This window comes from Manis pentadactyla, chromosome 9, assembly GCF_030020395.1.
Source record: "Manis pentadactyla isolate mManPen7 chromosome 9, mManPen7.hap1, whole genome shotgun sequence".
NCBI lineage: Eukaryota > Metazoa > Chordata > Mammalia > Pholidota > Manidae > Manis > Manis pentadactyla.
Genome location: NC_080027.1, coordinates 18,145,387 through 18,162,800, shown reverse-complemented (window position 1 = coordinate 18,162,800; position 17,414 = coordinate 18,145,387). Strand labels below are relative to the sequence as shown.

Sequence of the window (17,414 nt, the reverse complement as noted above, 5' to 3'; positions counted from 1 at the left end):
TGCTTATTAGTATTTGTCACCTGCCGAGGTAAAGGCAGAGTTACAGGTGGGTGCTTAGCATGTCCCCTTAGAACTGCCTTTACCACATGTACCCTCAATTTGAACTCACCTGTTGTGGTTTGTAACCACAGGCCCTGCAAGATATCTACCTCCAAAATATATTCAGGAATGGGAGGAATGTACTTAGTTATACTCCTTTGTGGGTAAACGCCTTATCCCCAGTGGGATTTGGGCTTTCTTCCCTCTAATTGCCTTACTCCCATAGCATCTATGACAGCAGGGGTCCCAGGAAAATGCTCAGGGTTGCCATAAATCAGAGAACACTCAGCTCCTGTGTCCACCATGTACATTCACAGGGGAACCAATGAATTGTCAATTCTACATGTGGCCTCCAGTCTCCACCATGTTTCCCAAGGTGGGGACCTTGACTCTCCCTCCCTGCCCCCCCCGAGTCGAACCATGGTGCCCAGTCATCCTCCTGTGGGGGTGAGGGCTCAGGCGAATCCTGAGTACTGTCTCCCAGGAAGTTTTGCAGGGACACAGGTCGGGCATGAGGCCTTGACTAGTTTCCGTGTCCTGGACCTCAGCGGCTGGAACTGCTGCTCTGGCTTTAATTGGTGCCACAGTTCTAACAAGATTCTATTGGGCTGCCCATTAAGTTTGCCTTTCACTACCCCAGCCTTTATCAAATCAACCCACATCTGGGTCCTTGAGACCTTCATGGTGCCGTTTGCACCTCTGCTTTCACTCGTAGCCCGTACTTCCTTCCATCTCCTTATTGTTTCAACCTCCCCCAGATCTGCTAAAGTATGAGTAGCCTCACTTAGGGGTTGCCCTATGTGGAGAGCAAGAGTAGTGACTAGGGACCCAAAAAGAGATGGGGGAGCTGTATGGAGCACCAGATTTCTCATTCCTACAGTGAATACCTCCTCATCAGGGCCCTGGGGGGTCCATACTATAGATGATATTTTTCATACCCAATTTCCACACTACCTGTTGGAGCTCTGCATACAGTTTTCCAACTACTGGATAAATATGGTAAATCACCCTGATTAGGCCAGACTACCCTGACGGCAGCTGTCAGCCATTCCAGGGGTGTCTGATTCCCTGAGGCGTGATGGGCATTTTGCAGCCACTGCCAGAGGAAAGGGAGAGTCATCAGGAAAGCCATTCTACCCATCTCAGTACCTGACATAACTGTTTTCCACCCCCATATCCCAGAGATGTAAAAGCCATGTAGGCAGAGATTCCTTCTGATGGCCTCTGCCTATACTGGAAGCTTATGCCCACCAGCTCATCCTGGGTATAGGGACGGAGCATGGCGTGCTCCACAACCTGGGGAGGGGGTGGCTCCTCCCCCTGAGGAGCCTATGGTTGTCTTGGTTTTATTTTCTTAATTACAGCTGGACGGGCCTTTAAAACAGGAGAGGATGGTACCTCCAGCGGTAGCCTCTATAGCAGATCAGCCCATGGCCCTGCCACCTCCTCCATCTCTGGGACTGAACGCACCACTCTTTCCTCCCCGTCCCCCATGGCCTCCTGCAATGCTGCTTTTCCTGCTGCCTCCCCCCTCGTGGCTGCTAAGGAATCTTCTAGGAGTGTGACCTGCCTTTTCAGTAACTGTCTCTCTTCCTTAATGGCATCCTATAGGTTATCGCCCAGCTCCTCCAACTAATGCTGAAGTGTGTCTTTTCTCCCACCTAAGTCCCTCTCTCTCACCAACCCTCTCAATAATTGTCTCTCTTTCCTGTATGTTTTCCACTATCTTGATGAAAAGAGACCCTGCAATGCCAGCTGCTACACGGCCTCCTAGGGTCTCCAAGCAGTCTTCCAACTCATGGAGGACTAATTCTGCAGCTTCTGGTGTTTGCACCCTTTTGCAGTTCTGGAGAAGGCCCCACCTTTACCCTAGACCAATTCCCCACTAGGGGCTCTCAAATTGAAAGCCCCACAGCTAGGGGGATAACAACAAGTGAAGCTGCACCCTGTGCCGCTGCATCCACTGGGGCCTCCCCACCATGGATGGGTGGTTCCGGGATCTCCCCACCATCTCTAGGGGCAGTCTTCTCATAGGTTGCACCCATTTTGACAGATACCGGGTTCAGAGATCCTGCCAGCTACCTCCAGATGTAACTCTGGGGAGAGGAAATTCCAGGGCATAATACCTCTAAAACCAAAATCAGTCAAAGGGAGAAATAAAGTTTAAAACCCATTTATTGCTTACAAACTGCAGTCCGGGGCTCTCTCTTTCTGGCTCAGGCAGAAGTAAGCAAAACCCTCCCCCTAACCTCTCAGGTTCAGATAAGCCCTTGGTTGCCCAGGTAATTACCCATTGATACGGAGGTGAACTACTGCTGTCCACCCCTGAGGAACACCTGTCGATACACAGATACACTAAAGCCAGGTGGGATATTCTGGAAATACTACAATTTTACCCATAAGCTCTTTCAGCATATTTTAAAAAATCATACACTTGGTCTTGTGTGGTCTTTAAAGGTTCTGTTTCCTTTAGTTTGTTTTCAGCAAGTGATTTGATAGATACTTTCTTAAATGTCTCGTTTAACTCATGCTTTTCTTGATCCATTCCTCACTTGTTGTAAACCTTTGTTTCCCAGAGTTTTTACAAAATAGATTCTGGCAGGTTTGTGTGTGAGTTTCTGTCAAAGAACATTTTGCTGACATCAGTCTCTGAAAATTCCTTTTTTCTTCTTGGGCTAGAGTTTTGGGGAGTAGGTGTTATATTCCACAAGATAGGCTTTATTTGTAAGGATAAGCAATTTTCATCAAATTGTCATCATTTATCCCACAGTATAAGAAGGTTTGGGTGTACGGTTCTTTCATTGTGAAGAAGAAAAGAGTTTTATTGAGCATGAGAGGTTATGGAGTGGGTTTAAAGTCCAAATTAGTATAGTTGGATTTAGTAAAATCATTTTCTCTGTATTATTTAATGTTGTAATATTTTGTGGATAATACTGGATTGGTCCCTTTGAAGAAACTCTTAAAAGCAGCCATGACCTACATGTAAAAATCCTTGATTGCTATCTGAAGATCAGATTTTTAGGTCTGCTTAACTAGCTTTGTGATCTTAAATTAGTTGTCCTCTTTGACCTTCCAGTTGCTTTATGGGTGAAACTGATTGGATTGTCCTTAGACTAGATAGTTTTTAAGATATTTTCAACTCTGACCTATTATTATTACTGGTATCATTATTATTTTGATATTTAAATTAGCTCAGGTAGGAGAAGGATGAGAAAGGTAATGAACAGAAAGGAAAAAAAGGAAATGCACATCATACCATTCTGTCTATATAGTTTTGAATCTTTTTTCCATTTAACAATATTTTTGTCAGTAATTCCATGTCATTCTTTACAGATAACTCCATGTACTATTCCATCTTGATAATGTACCATCGTTTATTTAAACACTTTCTGGTTGATGGAAGGTTGTTTCCTTTCTTTAGCTACTATAAACATGGTATAATGAACCCCCATGTGCCAGTTTGTTTTCCTAGGGTAGATACCTCTAAGGTGGAATTGCTGGACATATTTTTGGACCTTCCCTGGAAGTGACTGATACTTAACCAATTTCTTGTATATCCTGCTGGAAGTATTGTTATATATATGCTGCATATCTTCATATGTGTTACGTGTATGCATTTATGATTTTGATACATACTGCCAAATTGTCCTTCAGAGAGAGGTTTTTTCCAGTGCACATACTGTCATCTGTATTAGGTTGTTTTTCCTATAGCCTGGCCAATACTGTATATTTCCAAACATTAGGATCATTGCAGTATGACAGGGGAACAGTAGTATCATGTTGCAATTTTCATTTGTGTTTCTCTTGTTATGAGGGGATTGACTTTTCTTTTATTCTTCAGATGTTTGAAAGCCATATGTTTTACCTGGGCTGTCATTTTTCTTTTGGGCTGTTTAGACTCTGCTTATAGTGGAATCTGCCTTACAGGCAATTGTTTTTATATTTATGTGTATAGTCAGATGAATCAGTGTTAAGACCTGAAATTTTGTGGTGTTGGGCTTTTTCCATTCTGAGATACTACAGTAATCTTCCATAGTCAAAATAAGATCATATTTGATACACTAACATACATAGATCTACGTAATAATCTACTCTAGATATGAGTCAATTCCTAATGCTGAGCTTTTTATTATCTATTATCTTAGCAGGTGATGGCCCTACCCTACCTCATTTCTTTCACCCTTTAAAGCGTGGGGAAGTATAGGATAACAAGCAGATACTGTGTGTTCTTTCACACAGCTTCTCACAGGACAGCTGAAATAGAGCAACACTGAAGCTGGCCTTTGTCATGATTTGCCCATATATATTAATTCAAATTCGTGGCTTAGTTTTAAGTAGAACTATTGGATAGAGTCAGTGGAAGTTATTCCTATTATGAAATTCCTCTTCAGCAATTCCTTCTAGTATTGTTTGGTTGTTAAACCATCTAGACCTCTGATATCTTTCTTTTTCATGCCTCTGTAGTTCTGGACATCTTTCTGGGACTACTCACTTAATGTAGTTTCTTTTGTAACTACATTACAGGTTAGAGGTTAGAAATCCATGACTTGAATTAGGTGTTTTGCATACTTCTCTTAGCATTCCACCTTTTGTAGGTAAGGCAATAAAAAATTACTGCTTTGCAAAAGGAAGATTTTTTATCTAGAGTGATGATGGTAAGGATAAGTTTTATCTTATTTTCCTCTCATCTTGTTTATATTCAGTAAATATCTGAGGGTTTTTTTTCCGTGGAGGGGAAAAACATTTATTTTCTTTTCATTGACTGTATTTACGGCAGTAGATTTACACAGGTAGTCCTTGGTTAACTATAAACTTAAGAAGAATGGTATGTGTTCTTGTCTAGATCCCAAGGAAGAGAGAGAGGAAGAAGATGATTCTACCCTTCCTCAGGAAGTTTCTGTCACTACAACTAGGTCTACCAGAGGCTGGCGCAGTAGTAGCAGAACTTCTGTCTCTAGGCTTCGTGACACCGAGAACACCCGAAGCTCTAGGTCCAAGACTGGCTCCCTGCAGCTCATCTGCAAGTCAGAACCAAATACAGATCAGCTTGGTTATGGTACAGTGCAAGTAGAATATGGTTATTTCATAACCAACTACCTGTAGATTTTCAGTGTAATGTTGAACATTTACCAGAACAGCGTAACTTTCAGGGGCAAGTGTGGTGGTAAAGGGTTCCTTTTGACAGTTCGCACATACTCTTGTGTTAATTATGCCAGGTGGTAATTTGGTTTGAGTCTTTTGGCTGTAGGGAGAAATACCAATACCTACATAGGTAAAGTTTTGTTTTGTTTTGGTTTGATTTTCCAGATGTTGCAGAAGAGCATACGTCTCCAGGTGGCATTAGGTAAGAAACTTCCTATTTCATATTTAAACCCTTGGGATCATAGAACACAATTACATTAAATGATGAGAAGTGTTTTCTGCTTGAAAGAATTTTGAGTTGTTAAAGAGAAATTAACTTCAGTTTGGTGTTCAGTTTAGGTTCTACTTTGTTCTTGGTTAGAGCTTTAACCATGTGATCTTTGGTTATTTGTTCAGAAACTGTTTTGAGTTTATTTCTGTGTTCTTGCTTGTTCCATGCTAGGCACTAATGTAAAATGGGGGTGTTTTAAGCTAGTGTTTTGAAATTTTATCAGTGTATTCTATGATAAATCATGTTTTGGGGGGGCTTTTTGTTTTGTCTGTTGATAGGACTTTTGATAGAGGAGATTAATAGACATAGTATTGTAAAGTCAATTTGTTTTATCTCGTGCCATTGAGCAGTTATCACATTACCTTTATTTAGTGAAGTGATAACATATCTAGGATTTATGTATTTTTAGGTCCATTTATTATTATTTATATAAAGCAGCTAGATTGCAATCCAGTTAGAGCACAAGAGTGAAAATTTTAGATAACCTTATTGTTAACTTTGACTACCTCTAAATAAATTACCAAGTAAAATCCAGTCAGATACAACCCTTACAACTAGAATTTCTAATCTTTATTTGTTTCTTTAGTAGTGATGAGGAAGAAGAGGAAGAAGAGATGTTAATCAGCGAAGAAGAAATACCATTCAAAGATGACCCAAGAGATGAGACCTACAAACCGCACTTAGAAAGGCATGTCTCAGATTTTACTCTAAACGTGCCAGTGAGAAAAAGGAAAACACTTTTACATGCTTTTATTTCACCTTGTTGCCAAAATAATAGGGATACAATTAATTTTTTTATTAAGGTATTATAGATATACACTCTATGAAGAATTCACATAAAATCAGTGTGGTTACTACATTCACCCATATTATTGAATCCACCCCCATACCCCACTGTAGTCACTGTGCGTCAGTGTAGTAAGATGCCACAGAGTCACTCTTTGCCTTCTCTGCTACACTGTCTTGCCCATGATCCCCACCACACCATGTATGCCAATCATAATACCCTTCAAACCTCTTCTCCCTCCCTCCACACCTGCCCTCCCCCATTCCTCCCCTTTGGAAACCACTAGTCCCCTCTTGGAGTTTGTGAGTCTGCTGTTGTTTTGTTCCTTCAGTTTTCATTCGTTGTTATACTCCATAAATGAGGGAAATCATTTGGTATTTGTCTTTCTCTGCCTGGCTTATTTCACTGAGCATAATATCCTCCAGCTCCATCCATGTTGTTGCAAATGGTAGGATTTGTTTCTTTCTTATGGCTGAGTAGTATTTCATCGTGTATATATATCACATCTTCTTTATCTGTTCATCTACTGATGACACTAAGGTTGCTTCCATCTCTTGGCTGTTCTAAATAGTGCTGCAGTAAACATAGGGGTGCAAGTGTCTTTTTAAATCTGAGAAGTTGCATTCTTTGGGTAAATTCCTAGGAGTGAAATTCCCTTGTCAAATGATATTTCTATTTTTAGTTTTCTAAGGAACCTATATACTGCTTTCCACAGTGGTTGAACTAACTTACATTCCTACCAGCAGTGTAGGAGGGTTCCCCTTTCTCCGCATTCTCGCCAGCACTAGTTGTTCTTAGTCTTTCCTATGCTTACCAATCTAACTGGTGTGAGGTGATATCTCATGGTTTTTATTTACATTTACCTGATAATTAGTGATGTGGAGTATCTTTTCATGTGCCTGTTGGCCATCTGAATTTCTTTGGAGAAGTGTCTGTTCATATCCTCCGCCCATTTTTTAATTGGGTTATTTGCTTTTTTGGTTGTTCAAGCGTGTGAGTTCTTTGTATATTTTGGTTGTTAACCCCTTGTTGGATATGTTATTTACAAATATATCTTCCCATACTGTAAGATGCCTTTTTGTTCTGTTGATGGTGTCCTTTGCTGTACAGAAGCTTTTTAGTTTGATGTAGTCCCATGTGTTCATTTTGCTTTTGTTTCCCTTGTTCAAGGAGATGCATTCAGGAAAAAGTTGCTCATATTTATGTTCAGGAGACTTTTGCCTATGTTATATTCTAAGAGTTTTATGGTTTCATGACTTACATTCAAGTCTTTAATCCATCCACTTTTGTGTATGGGGTTAGACAATAATCCAGTTTCATTTTCTTGCATGTAGCTGTCCAGTTTTGTCAACACCAGCTATTGAAGAGGCTGTCATTTCCCCCATTGTATGTCCATGGCTCCTTTGTCATATATTACTTGACCATATGCTTGAGTTTATATTTGGGCTCTCTAGTCTGTTCCATTGGTCTATGGTTCTGTTCTTGAGCAAGTACCAAATTGTCTTGTTTACTGTGGCTTTGTAGTAGAGCTTGAAGTCAGGGAGTGTAATCCCCCCCACTTCATTCTTCCTTCTCAGGATTGCTTTGGCTATTCAGGGTCTTTTGTGGTTCCATATGAATTTTAGGATGATTTGCTCTAGTTCGTTGAAGAATGCTATTGGTATTTTGATAGGGATTGCCTGAATCTGTAGATTGATTTAGGCAGGATGGCCATTTTGACAATACTATCAGCACGGGATGTGTTTCCATTTATTGGTATCTTCTTTAATTTCTCTTATAAGTGTCTTCTAGGTTTCAGCATATAGGTCTTTCACTTCCTTAGTTAGGTTTATTTCTAAGTATTTCATTCTTTTTGGTGCATTTGTGAATGGAATTGTTTTTCTGATTTCTCTTTCTGCTAGTTCATCATTAGTGTATAGGAATGCAATAGATTTCTGGATATTAATTTTGTATCCCACAACTTTGCTGAATCCAGTGTTAGATCTAGTAATTTTGGAGTGGATTCTTTAGGGTTTTTTATGTACAATATCATGTCACCTGCAAACAGGGACAGTTTAACTTTTTCTTTACCAGTCTGGATGTTTTTTATTTCTTTGTATTGTCTGATTGCTGTAGCAAGGCCCTCCAGAACTATGTTGAATAAAAGTGGGGAGAGTGGGCATCCTTGTCTTGTTCCCGATATTACAGGAAAGGCTTTCAGCTTCTCGCTGTTAAATATTGTGTTGGCTGTGGGTTTGTCATATATGACCTTTATTATGTAGAGGTACTTGCACATTATACCCATTTTGTTGAAAGATTTTATCATGAATGGATGTTGAATTTTGTCGTATGCTTTTTCGGCATCTATGGATCATGTGGTTTTTGTCCTCCTTTTTGTTGATGCGGTGGATGATATATTTGATGGATTTTCAAATATTGTAACATCCTCACATCCCTGGAATAAATCCCACTTGATGATGATGGATGATCCTTTTGATGTATTTTTTAATTCGGTTTGCTAATATTTTGTTGAGTATTTTTGCATCTATGTTCACCAGGGATACTGGTTTGTAATTTTTTTTTTATGGTGTCTTTGCCTGGTTTTGGTATTAGAGTAATGCTGTTCTCATACAATGAGTTTGAAAGTATTTGCTTCTCGTACTTTTTGGAAAACTTTAAGGAGAATGGGTATTAGGTCTTCACTAAATGTTTGATAAAATTCAGTGGTGAAACCATCTGGTACAGGTATTTTGTTCTTAGGTAGTTTTTTGATTACCAATTCAATTTCATTGCTGGTAATTGGTCTATTCAGATTTTCTGTTTCTTTCTGGGTCAGCCTTGGAAGGTGGTATTTTTCTAGAAAGTTGTTCACTTCTTCTAGGTTATCCAGTTTGTTAGTATATGATTTTTCATAGTACTCTGATAATTCCTTGTATTTCTGTGGTGTCTGTAGTGATTTTTCCGTTCTCATTTCTGATTCTGTTTATGTGTGTAGACTTTTTTTCTTGATAAGTCTGGCTAGGGATTTATCTATTTTGTTTATTTTCTGCTTTCAATGATTCTTCCTATTGTTTGTTCTCGATTTTATTTATTTCTGCTCTAATCTTTATTACGTGTCCCTCCTACTGACTTTGGGTCTCATTTGTTCTTCTTTTTCTAGTTTTGTTAATTGTGAGTTTAGACTGTTCATAAGGGATTGTTCTTCCTGAAGTAGGCTTGTATTGCAATATACATCCCTCTTAGCACAACCTCACTGTATCCCAAAGATTTTACGGTGCTGAATTATTGTTGTCATTTATCTCCGTGTATTGCTTAATCTCTATTTTTATTTGGTTATTGATCCATTGGTTATTTAGGAGCATGTTTTTAAGCCTCCTTGTGTTCATGGGCTTTTTCATTTTCTTTATGTAATTTATTTTTAGTTTCATACCTTTGTGGTCTGAGAAACTGGTTGGTACAATTTCAATCTTTAAATTTACTGAGGCTTTTTTGTGGCCTCGTATATGATCTATTCTTAAAAATGTACATGTGCACTTGAGAAGAATGTGTATTCTGCTGCTTTTGGGTGTAGAGTTCTGTAGATGGTTGTTAAGTCCGTCTGTTCTGATGTGTTGTTCAGTGCCCCTGTCTCCTTACTTATTTTCTGTCTGGTTGACCTGTCCTTTGGAGTGAGTGGAGTGTTGAAGTCTCCTAGAATGAGTGAATTGCATTCTATTTCCACTTTTAATTTTCTTAGTATTTGTTTCACATATGTAGGTGCTCCTGTGTTTGGTGCATAGATATTTATAATGGCTATATCCTCTTGTTGGATTGATCTCTTTATGATTATATAATGTCCTTCTTTGTCTGTAGTGACTTTCTTTGATTTGAAGTCTATTTTGTCTGATACAAGTACTGCAACTCCTGCTTTTTTCTCCCTATTAGTTGCATGAAATATCTTTTTCCATCCCTTCACTTTTAGTCTGTGTATGTCTTTGGGTTTGAAGTGGGTCTCTTATAGGCAGCATATGGTTGGGTATTGTTTTTTTTATCCATTCAGTGACTCTGTGTCTTGATTGGTGCATTCAGACCATTTACATTTAATGTGATTATCGATAGGTATGTACTTACTGCCATTACAGGCTTTAGATTCATGGTTACGAAAGGTTCAAGGTTAACTTCCTTACTATCTAAGAGTCTAACTTAACTCACTTGGTATGCTATTACAAATACAATCTAAAGGTTCTTTTTTTCTCCTCCTTTTTCTTCCTCCTCCCTCCATTCTTTGTATATTAAGTATCATATTCTGTATTCTTTATCTATCCGTTCACTGACTTCAGGGGTACTTGATTTAATTTTGCATTTGCTTAGTAATTAATTGTTCTACTTTCTTAACTGTGGTTTTATTACCTCTGGTGACAGCTATTTAGCCTTAGGAATGCTTCCATCTATAGCAGTCCCTCCAAAATATGTTGTAGAGAAGGTTTGTTGGAGGTAAATTTTCTTAGCTTTTCCTTATCTGGAAATTGTTTAATCCCTCCTTTAAATTTAAATGATAATCTTACCGGGTAGGGTGTTCTTGGTTTGAGGCCCTTCTGCTTCATTCCATTAAATATGTCATGCCACTCCCTTCTGGCCTGTAAGGTTTCTGCTAAGAAGTCTCATGATAGCCAGATTGGTTTTCCTTTGTGTATGTGATCTTTTTTCTCTGGCTGCTTTTAATAGTCTGTCCTTATCCTTGATCTTTGCCATTTTAATTATTATATGTCTTGATGTTGTCTTCTCTGGGTCCCTTGTGTTGGGAGATCTGTGCCACCTACATGGCCTGAAACACTATTTCTTTTCCCAGATTGGGGAAGTTTTCAGCAATTACCTCCTCAAAGACATTTTCTATCCCTTTTTCTCTTTCTTCTTCTTCTGATACCCCTAATATACAAATATTGTTCCATTTAGATTCTCACACGGTTCTCTCAATATTCTTTCATTCCTAGAGATTCTTTTTTCTCTCTGTGCCTCAGCTTCTTTGTATTCCTCTTCTCTAATTTCTATTTCAGTTATCATCTCCTCCACCATGTCTAATCTGCTTTTAAATCCCTCCATTGTATTCCATAATGATTGGATCTCTGGCCTGAATTTGTTCCTGAGTTCTTGAATGTATTTCTGTACCTCTGTGAGCATGTTTATGATTTTTATTTTGTAATCTCTTTCAGGAAGATTGATGAGTTCTGTTTCACTTGACCCTTTTTCCAGTGTGTGTGGGATTTTGGTTTGGACCAGCTTCCTTTGATGTTTCATATTTGTATGTGGAACCCTCTAGTGCTCAGAAGCTCTACTCTTGGAGCTGCTCAGCCCCTGGAGCAATGTTGGGGATCTCAGGGGAGCAGTGCTGGTGCCTGGGGGGGAGGAAAGAGGTGTCTCCTGCTTCCCAGCTGCTATGCCTGTTTCCACTGCCAGAACCAGTAGGCTGAACACACAGGTGTAACCTCTATGCTTTGCATTTGTAGCTGCCGTCAACAGGATACACTTAACTTAAATGCATAATTAATGATGCAGTGTTTTGCATGTTTAATAACATTTTACCTCATTACTCCTTCACACAGCCCCCTCCTCCATTTATATTACTTTTTTTGATCATATCCACATTTTTATGTCTGCATGTTTTATCTTCACAAGAGACCATGAATTGACTGAATACTTAGAATTTTTTACTTTTGTCTTGTTTTCCTTTACAGTTGTAGTCAGATTTGGTGTTAGTACATTGTTAGCCTCAGGGATCATCTCATAGGCCTTAAATATATATCATTCCTATTCATATCAGTAACAGTTGGCTGGAGATCACATTTCATGAGCTGAAGATCATAGTTTTACAATAAATCAATGATGACCTGAGGCCTTACCCTGTTGTCACAGTTTTCCTTAGAAAGATGTTTTGTTGGATACCAATGTTGAAATCAAGTATTTATGTTTTCAGGGAAACCCCAAAACCACGGAGAAAATCAGGGAAGGTGAAAGAAGAGAAAGAGAAGAAAGAAATTAAAGTGGAAGTAGAGGTAGAGGTGAAAGAAGAAGAGAATGAAATTAGGGAGGATGAGGAACCTCCTAGGAAGTGAGTAGGCAATTAACTACTAAAAATGGAAACTTAACAGATTTTTAAGCCCCTAGTGGGAAAACGGTGGGAGTATAAGAAGGGATGTTGACATATATATATATTGCTGCCTCATGCAGCTGGCAATTTCATTGGGGAGGACTTCTCAGAAGCTTGAAAAGTAATTCAAAGTAGTACTCTTAAGACCCCCAAATGAGTGGGTAAGACAGTATCTCCAGGGATGCAGAGGGAGTAGAAATATCAAGAAAAAGTATGACAAATGTGGATCTTAAAAAGAAAGGCAAGTAAAGGAAATGATGTAGTAACCTTTATTAAAAACTTTCTAATAGTCATTTCTCATTAAAGAAATAAGATTTGTAAAAATTGTTTAATGGTTTTGTTGGTTCTATTATAAGTAGAGTATAGTTTATTTTCTTCAGGATTTTAGATAATGACTCTACTTTTTTTTTTAATTGGTTAAACAAGTGATAGACTTTTCACAAACAACTTCATGAACTCATAGTTTATGAAAGGTATGTATTTAACTTGTGGTACAGACATTTTTGGAAGTGAAATCTGGTTTGCCAGATACATCTTTGACTTTATGTATCCTGGTTATCTTTTGTTTCTGTCACCTGCTCTTTGGTCTTGAGTATATTTCTTTAGCCATCATTTACTCTAGAAGCTTCAATCCAGAATCTGTGGACAGTTACAATGTTCTTTAATTATATAGGAGAGGAAGAAGGCGAAAAGATGACAAAAGTCCACGATTACCCAAAAGGAGGTAATTGATACTCCTGTGTTTTCTGATGTTTACTGTGTTTAGGTACTTTACTCACATACTTAACCTTCATAATTATCCTGCAGGAGTGGCTATTTAAAAATTTCACAGAAGCAACGTCATTAATGTCCTTGATGCTAAGTTACTGGTTATTTATTTCCACTGCAGGATCTTAAAATTTCCAGAATTCTTATTACTCCTTTACCTTTTGGGGGGTTACTAGTTTGTGCTGTTTTTAAAAACTCTTTATTAAACATTTGGTCATTTTCGATTATTTCTAACAAATTCTGTGCAAACTATACTAGTGAAGAGATTTTACTTCTTAATACTGTAAAATAGCTGTTCTCTGTAGTGCAGTTTAAGTCAGAGGCCACTCACTGTGCATACTGCCTCTTTTCTGTTGCTAACTTTTCTCTGCATATTGATAATAGAAAAAAGCCTCCAATCCAATATGTCCGTTGTGAGATGGAAGGATGTGGAACTGTTCTTGCTCACCCTCGCTATTTGCAGGTCAGTGAAGCTGTTACATAGGCAGCCTTTTAGGTTATGTCCTGTTGCTAGTTCTCACACTTAACCAGACTTTATTATCGATGAACTTGTGTAGGCTTTATCATTGACATAATGTCAAGAAAATCTTTCTTTAAAGATAAAATCACTTTAGTCACTGTACTAAAAAAAGAAGTGTCTAAGAACCTAAGCCCAGATAAATTGATTCCCTTGAAATCTTGGAATATTCCAGTGTTTCCTATTGTGGTATTAAATACTTCTGATATAAGAGATGTTGTAACAACACACCAAGACACAGATGAACAGATTTCATTTGTAATTACTTTAATGTATACTTTTAAGAAATAAAACTACCAACTCAAACCAGTTATTTCTTGAGTACTATTTAAAGTATATTAAATTTTTTTTTCTGGGTTTTTTTTTTTAAGTGAATAGATTTATTTTTTTAAGTGAAAATACAACTTTTATTTAGGTCTGGCAGAAAACATGAAAGTGAAATACTAAAAAATGACGTGAGCCTAAGGCCTGCCTTTCTGAGTCTGTTCTATTACAATATCATAACTACTACTTTTTGCTGTGTGCCGTTTGCTGCACTAAGCACTATACAGTATGAGATGTCTGTGTCCCTACAGCAACACTATGAGTTATTATCCCTACTTTACAAATGAGAACTAGAGCTTACAGTATTTAAGTACATTTCCTAAGATCACACTGCTAGTGAATGACAGACTTGGATTGGAATCCAGGCTTCTATTTTTATAGCCTATGTTCTTAACCATTTTATTATACTGCCATCCCTTTCCATATATGAAGTATTTGGTTTTCTTTTAGCAGTTTTGACTTAGTACTTAGTACAAAGAAGCAAGTTTTCAGGAAGTTTTTAAGTTTTATTTTTATCCCTCTTCACTTTCTTTCACTTGTTTTAGCACCACATTAAATATCAACATTTGCTGAAGAAGAAATATGTATGTCCCCATCCCTCCTGTGGGCGGCTCTTCAGGCTCCAGAAACAACTTCTGCGACATGCCAAACATCATACAGGTACTTTCTAAAATAAAATGTTTAATTGAGTAGTGAAATGCACTGTACTTTTAAGTGTGTGGATTGGTAGTGATATTTTTTCTAATGTAAATATTAAAAGTACAGTCAAGTGTGGGAGAAAGGTGTGAAAATAAAATGTAATAGAATATAAATTTCACAAGGGATGAACAACCAAGGCTTTTTAATTTTTATCCTTTAAGAACTTTTAAGACCTATATAAGGACCTTTGTCTATATTCTGTATCAGCACATATTCTATGTCAGCTATGGACTAAATACATTACATATGTTACTGCTAGTCTATCCATTCCGCATCACCAGTTTGCCTGTATTAGCCTTGTTTTACAGCTAAGAAGCCAGAGGCTTAGCAACATTAAGTAACTTGCCTGTGGTCACACAGCTATTTCTTAACAGAACCAGGATTTTCTCATTGTTTTAGATAGATACTTGTAGTAGCTCTTAATGGACTGAAAGTGAGGAGGAGGAGTATGAAGAGAAACTCTAAGTGGTAAAGGGGCTTGCCTATAGCTTGTGGTTACTGCTGAATGGCTCCTGGGACCTCTGCTATTGAAATCATAAAGGCTGGCTATTGATTTCACATGAACCTCCTGGAGGCACTATTGACTCACAAAGAGAAATTGTATGTTTTCATAACACTATCGAATAAGTTCACATTATTTTTAGCCAGTGAATCTCAATGCAGTGCAGCTAATTGGACAAATTGGCCTGGGTTTTACAGCTGCTTGAGCGCATGCAAGTGTTACCTTCTCAACAACCATAGAGGGTATGACTAGGTGTTCCAGTTGCAGAGAGAGCGTGTCTCCTACCCAAGGTCATGCTCAGTATACACCCTTTCCATCATTTACTATATGTGTAACTTAGGCAAGTCACCTAATTTCTTCATATGTAAAACAAGGGTAATAATGACACCAATATCATGGGAATTGTAAGGGTGAGACAAGATGACATATAAAGTGCTGCTCAACTGCACAGGGCCTGGGGCATGGTGGACTTTCAAAAGACCAGGATTTGAATGTAGGTCTTAAATACTCCACAAAGTCTGCAGTATTTGCATTATATTATGTTTCTTCAGAGAGAATGCTATTTCTACTCTAATCTTGCTTGGTGCTACCATTTCTCTGCTCCTTCTCCCTGTTACACTATTTTATCCCATAGAAAAGCAGCTTAGAGTATTTAAATTATCTAAAAGTATTTTAGACTTGACGAGTTCAGACAATTTTAATTAAATACCACAAGCCTGCTCTGACAAACTGTTTAATAAATTCACTCCACTCATTTATATTTGGCTAATCATTTATTTATGATGTTATTGTAGAGAGTTTTCCTCTTCTAAATTAGTACATACAGACTTACTTTGAAAATGTAATTTATTTAAATAAATGGATGCCCCACCTTGGTTTGCCATGCTACTATGGAGCTGGAAAAGTGGACAAACTTGGGAGATAGTAAGAGTTATCCCTGGGTTAGAACTGCATTTCTAGACTTTGCTACTCATCCTGGAGAACCTAGACCAACAAGCATTGGCATCACTTGTGCTACAGAGAGCCTCAGGCCTGCTGTGTCAGCATCTTCATTTAATAAGACCCCCAGGTGATTTGTAATTACATTTAAACTTGAGAAAACCTTAGCTCTTCTCCTATACTTGTTTTAAAACTATTTGGGGTGAAGTATAGGATTAAATTGGCTATTGTTTGCCTTTTAATTTATTGTGTTTTCACTGTGATGGTTGATAATTTTAATTGAAAGGCATAGAAAATGTAGTGGTCATTCATTCAACAAAAATACCCTGAACCAAGTGATAAGGAATAATTAAATACAATGGTTTTTTGCCTCAGATTCCACACCATGTTACCAAATTCATCAAAAATCCTGTGAAATTTGGGGGGATTGTGAAAGAGGGAGGTTATTTAATGGTGCAGAAGATGTAGGGTAGGAGAATAAGGTGAAGAAATACAGGTACTGTTTGCATATATTTGATAGAAGGAACTTGAATCTTTTGAGAGAAGTTTAAATTGTTTTATCTTTGGTAACATATTTTAAACCTGAAATGGAAGATAAGATTAGCAGTTTAAATGTGGATCACTTCTCTTCTAGAGAATGCCATATTTTGTTGTTTGATTGTCAAGTTCTTTATATGTAATCATTCAGCTTCTACAATCTGAAAAAAAAATGTTTTAAAGAATAAAATCTGTGGAAATTGTAGTTGTTTACTTGCTAAGCAGTATATCTAAGATGTGGATTACTGGTAAATGAGAACAGGATTCCAGTTCTCATATATCTATCTGGGTGCTTTTTTTAAAGGTCTTATGCTACTGAATGTATGGATTAAAAACAAATGGTGATGAAAACTAATATTTAAGGAATTTTATCCAAAGTGTTTGTAAATTGGAAACACTATTACTTTTACACTAAATTGACATGCCTGAAAAATATGCCTGCTAATTGTAAGCTAGGAAAAAATACTGAGAGAGATTCTAAATGGAAACCTAACCATTTTTTTCTTCTTAGATCAAAGGGATTATATCTGTGAATATTGTGCTCGGGCTTTCAAGAGTTCCCACAATCTGGCAGTGCACCGGATGATTCACACTGGCGAGAAGCCATTACAGTGCGTATTTACTGACGATGGTCTGCTGGTTCAGCCCCTTTACAAACATCTCAGCTGCTACTGCTGTTCTACCATATTAGAGTGGGTGGTGATCAGGGGAGCCTACTCAGTGACCTTTTTCTGTTTCCTCTATTTTCCATACAGAAGGAAAAAATCAGATTAGTTTTCCATCCAG

General features: G+C 37.9%; 1 protein-coding gene across 1 annotated transcript in view; it reads left to right on the top strand.

Moving 5' to 3' along the window:
• Window positions 1-17,414, top strand: part of ZFP91 (ZFP91 zinc finger protein, atypical E3 ubiquitin ligase) — a 62,158-nt gene that overhangs the window by 40,820 nt on the left and 3,924 nt on the right. The window contains exons 3-10 of the mRNA XM_036880428.2: window positions 4,883-5,095; window positions 5,347-5,383; window positions 6,039-6,140; window positions 12,169-12,303; window positions 13,016-13,066; window positions 13,495-13,573; window positions 14,497-14,611; window positions 17,140-17,239. Of these exons, the coding sequence (XP_036736323.1) occupies window positions 4,883-5,095; window positions 5,347-5,383; window positions 6,039-6,140; window positions 12,169-12,303; window positions 13,016-13,066; window positions 13,495-13,573; window positions 14,497-14,611; window positions 17,140-17,239 (832 nt within the window). The remainder of the gene's footprint in view (window positions 1-4,882; window positions 5,096-5,346; window positions 5,384-6,038; window positions 6,141-12,168; window positions 12,304-13,015; window positions 13,067-13,494; window positions 13,574-14,496; window positions 14,612-17,139; window positions 17,240-17,414) is intronic.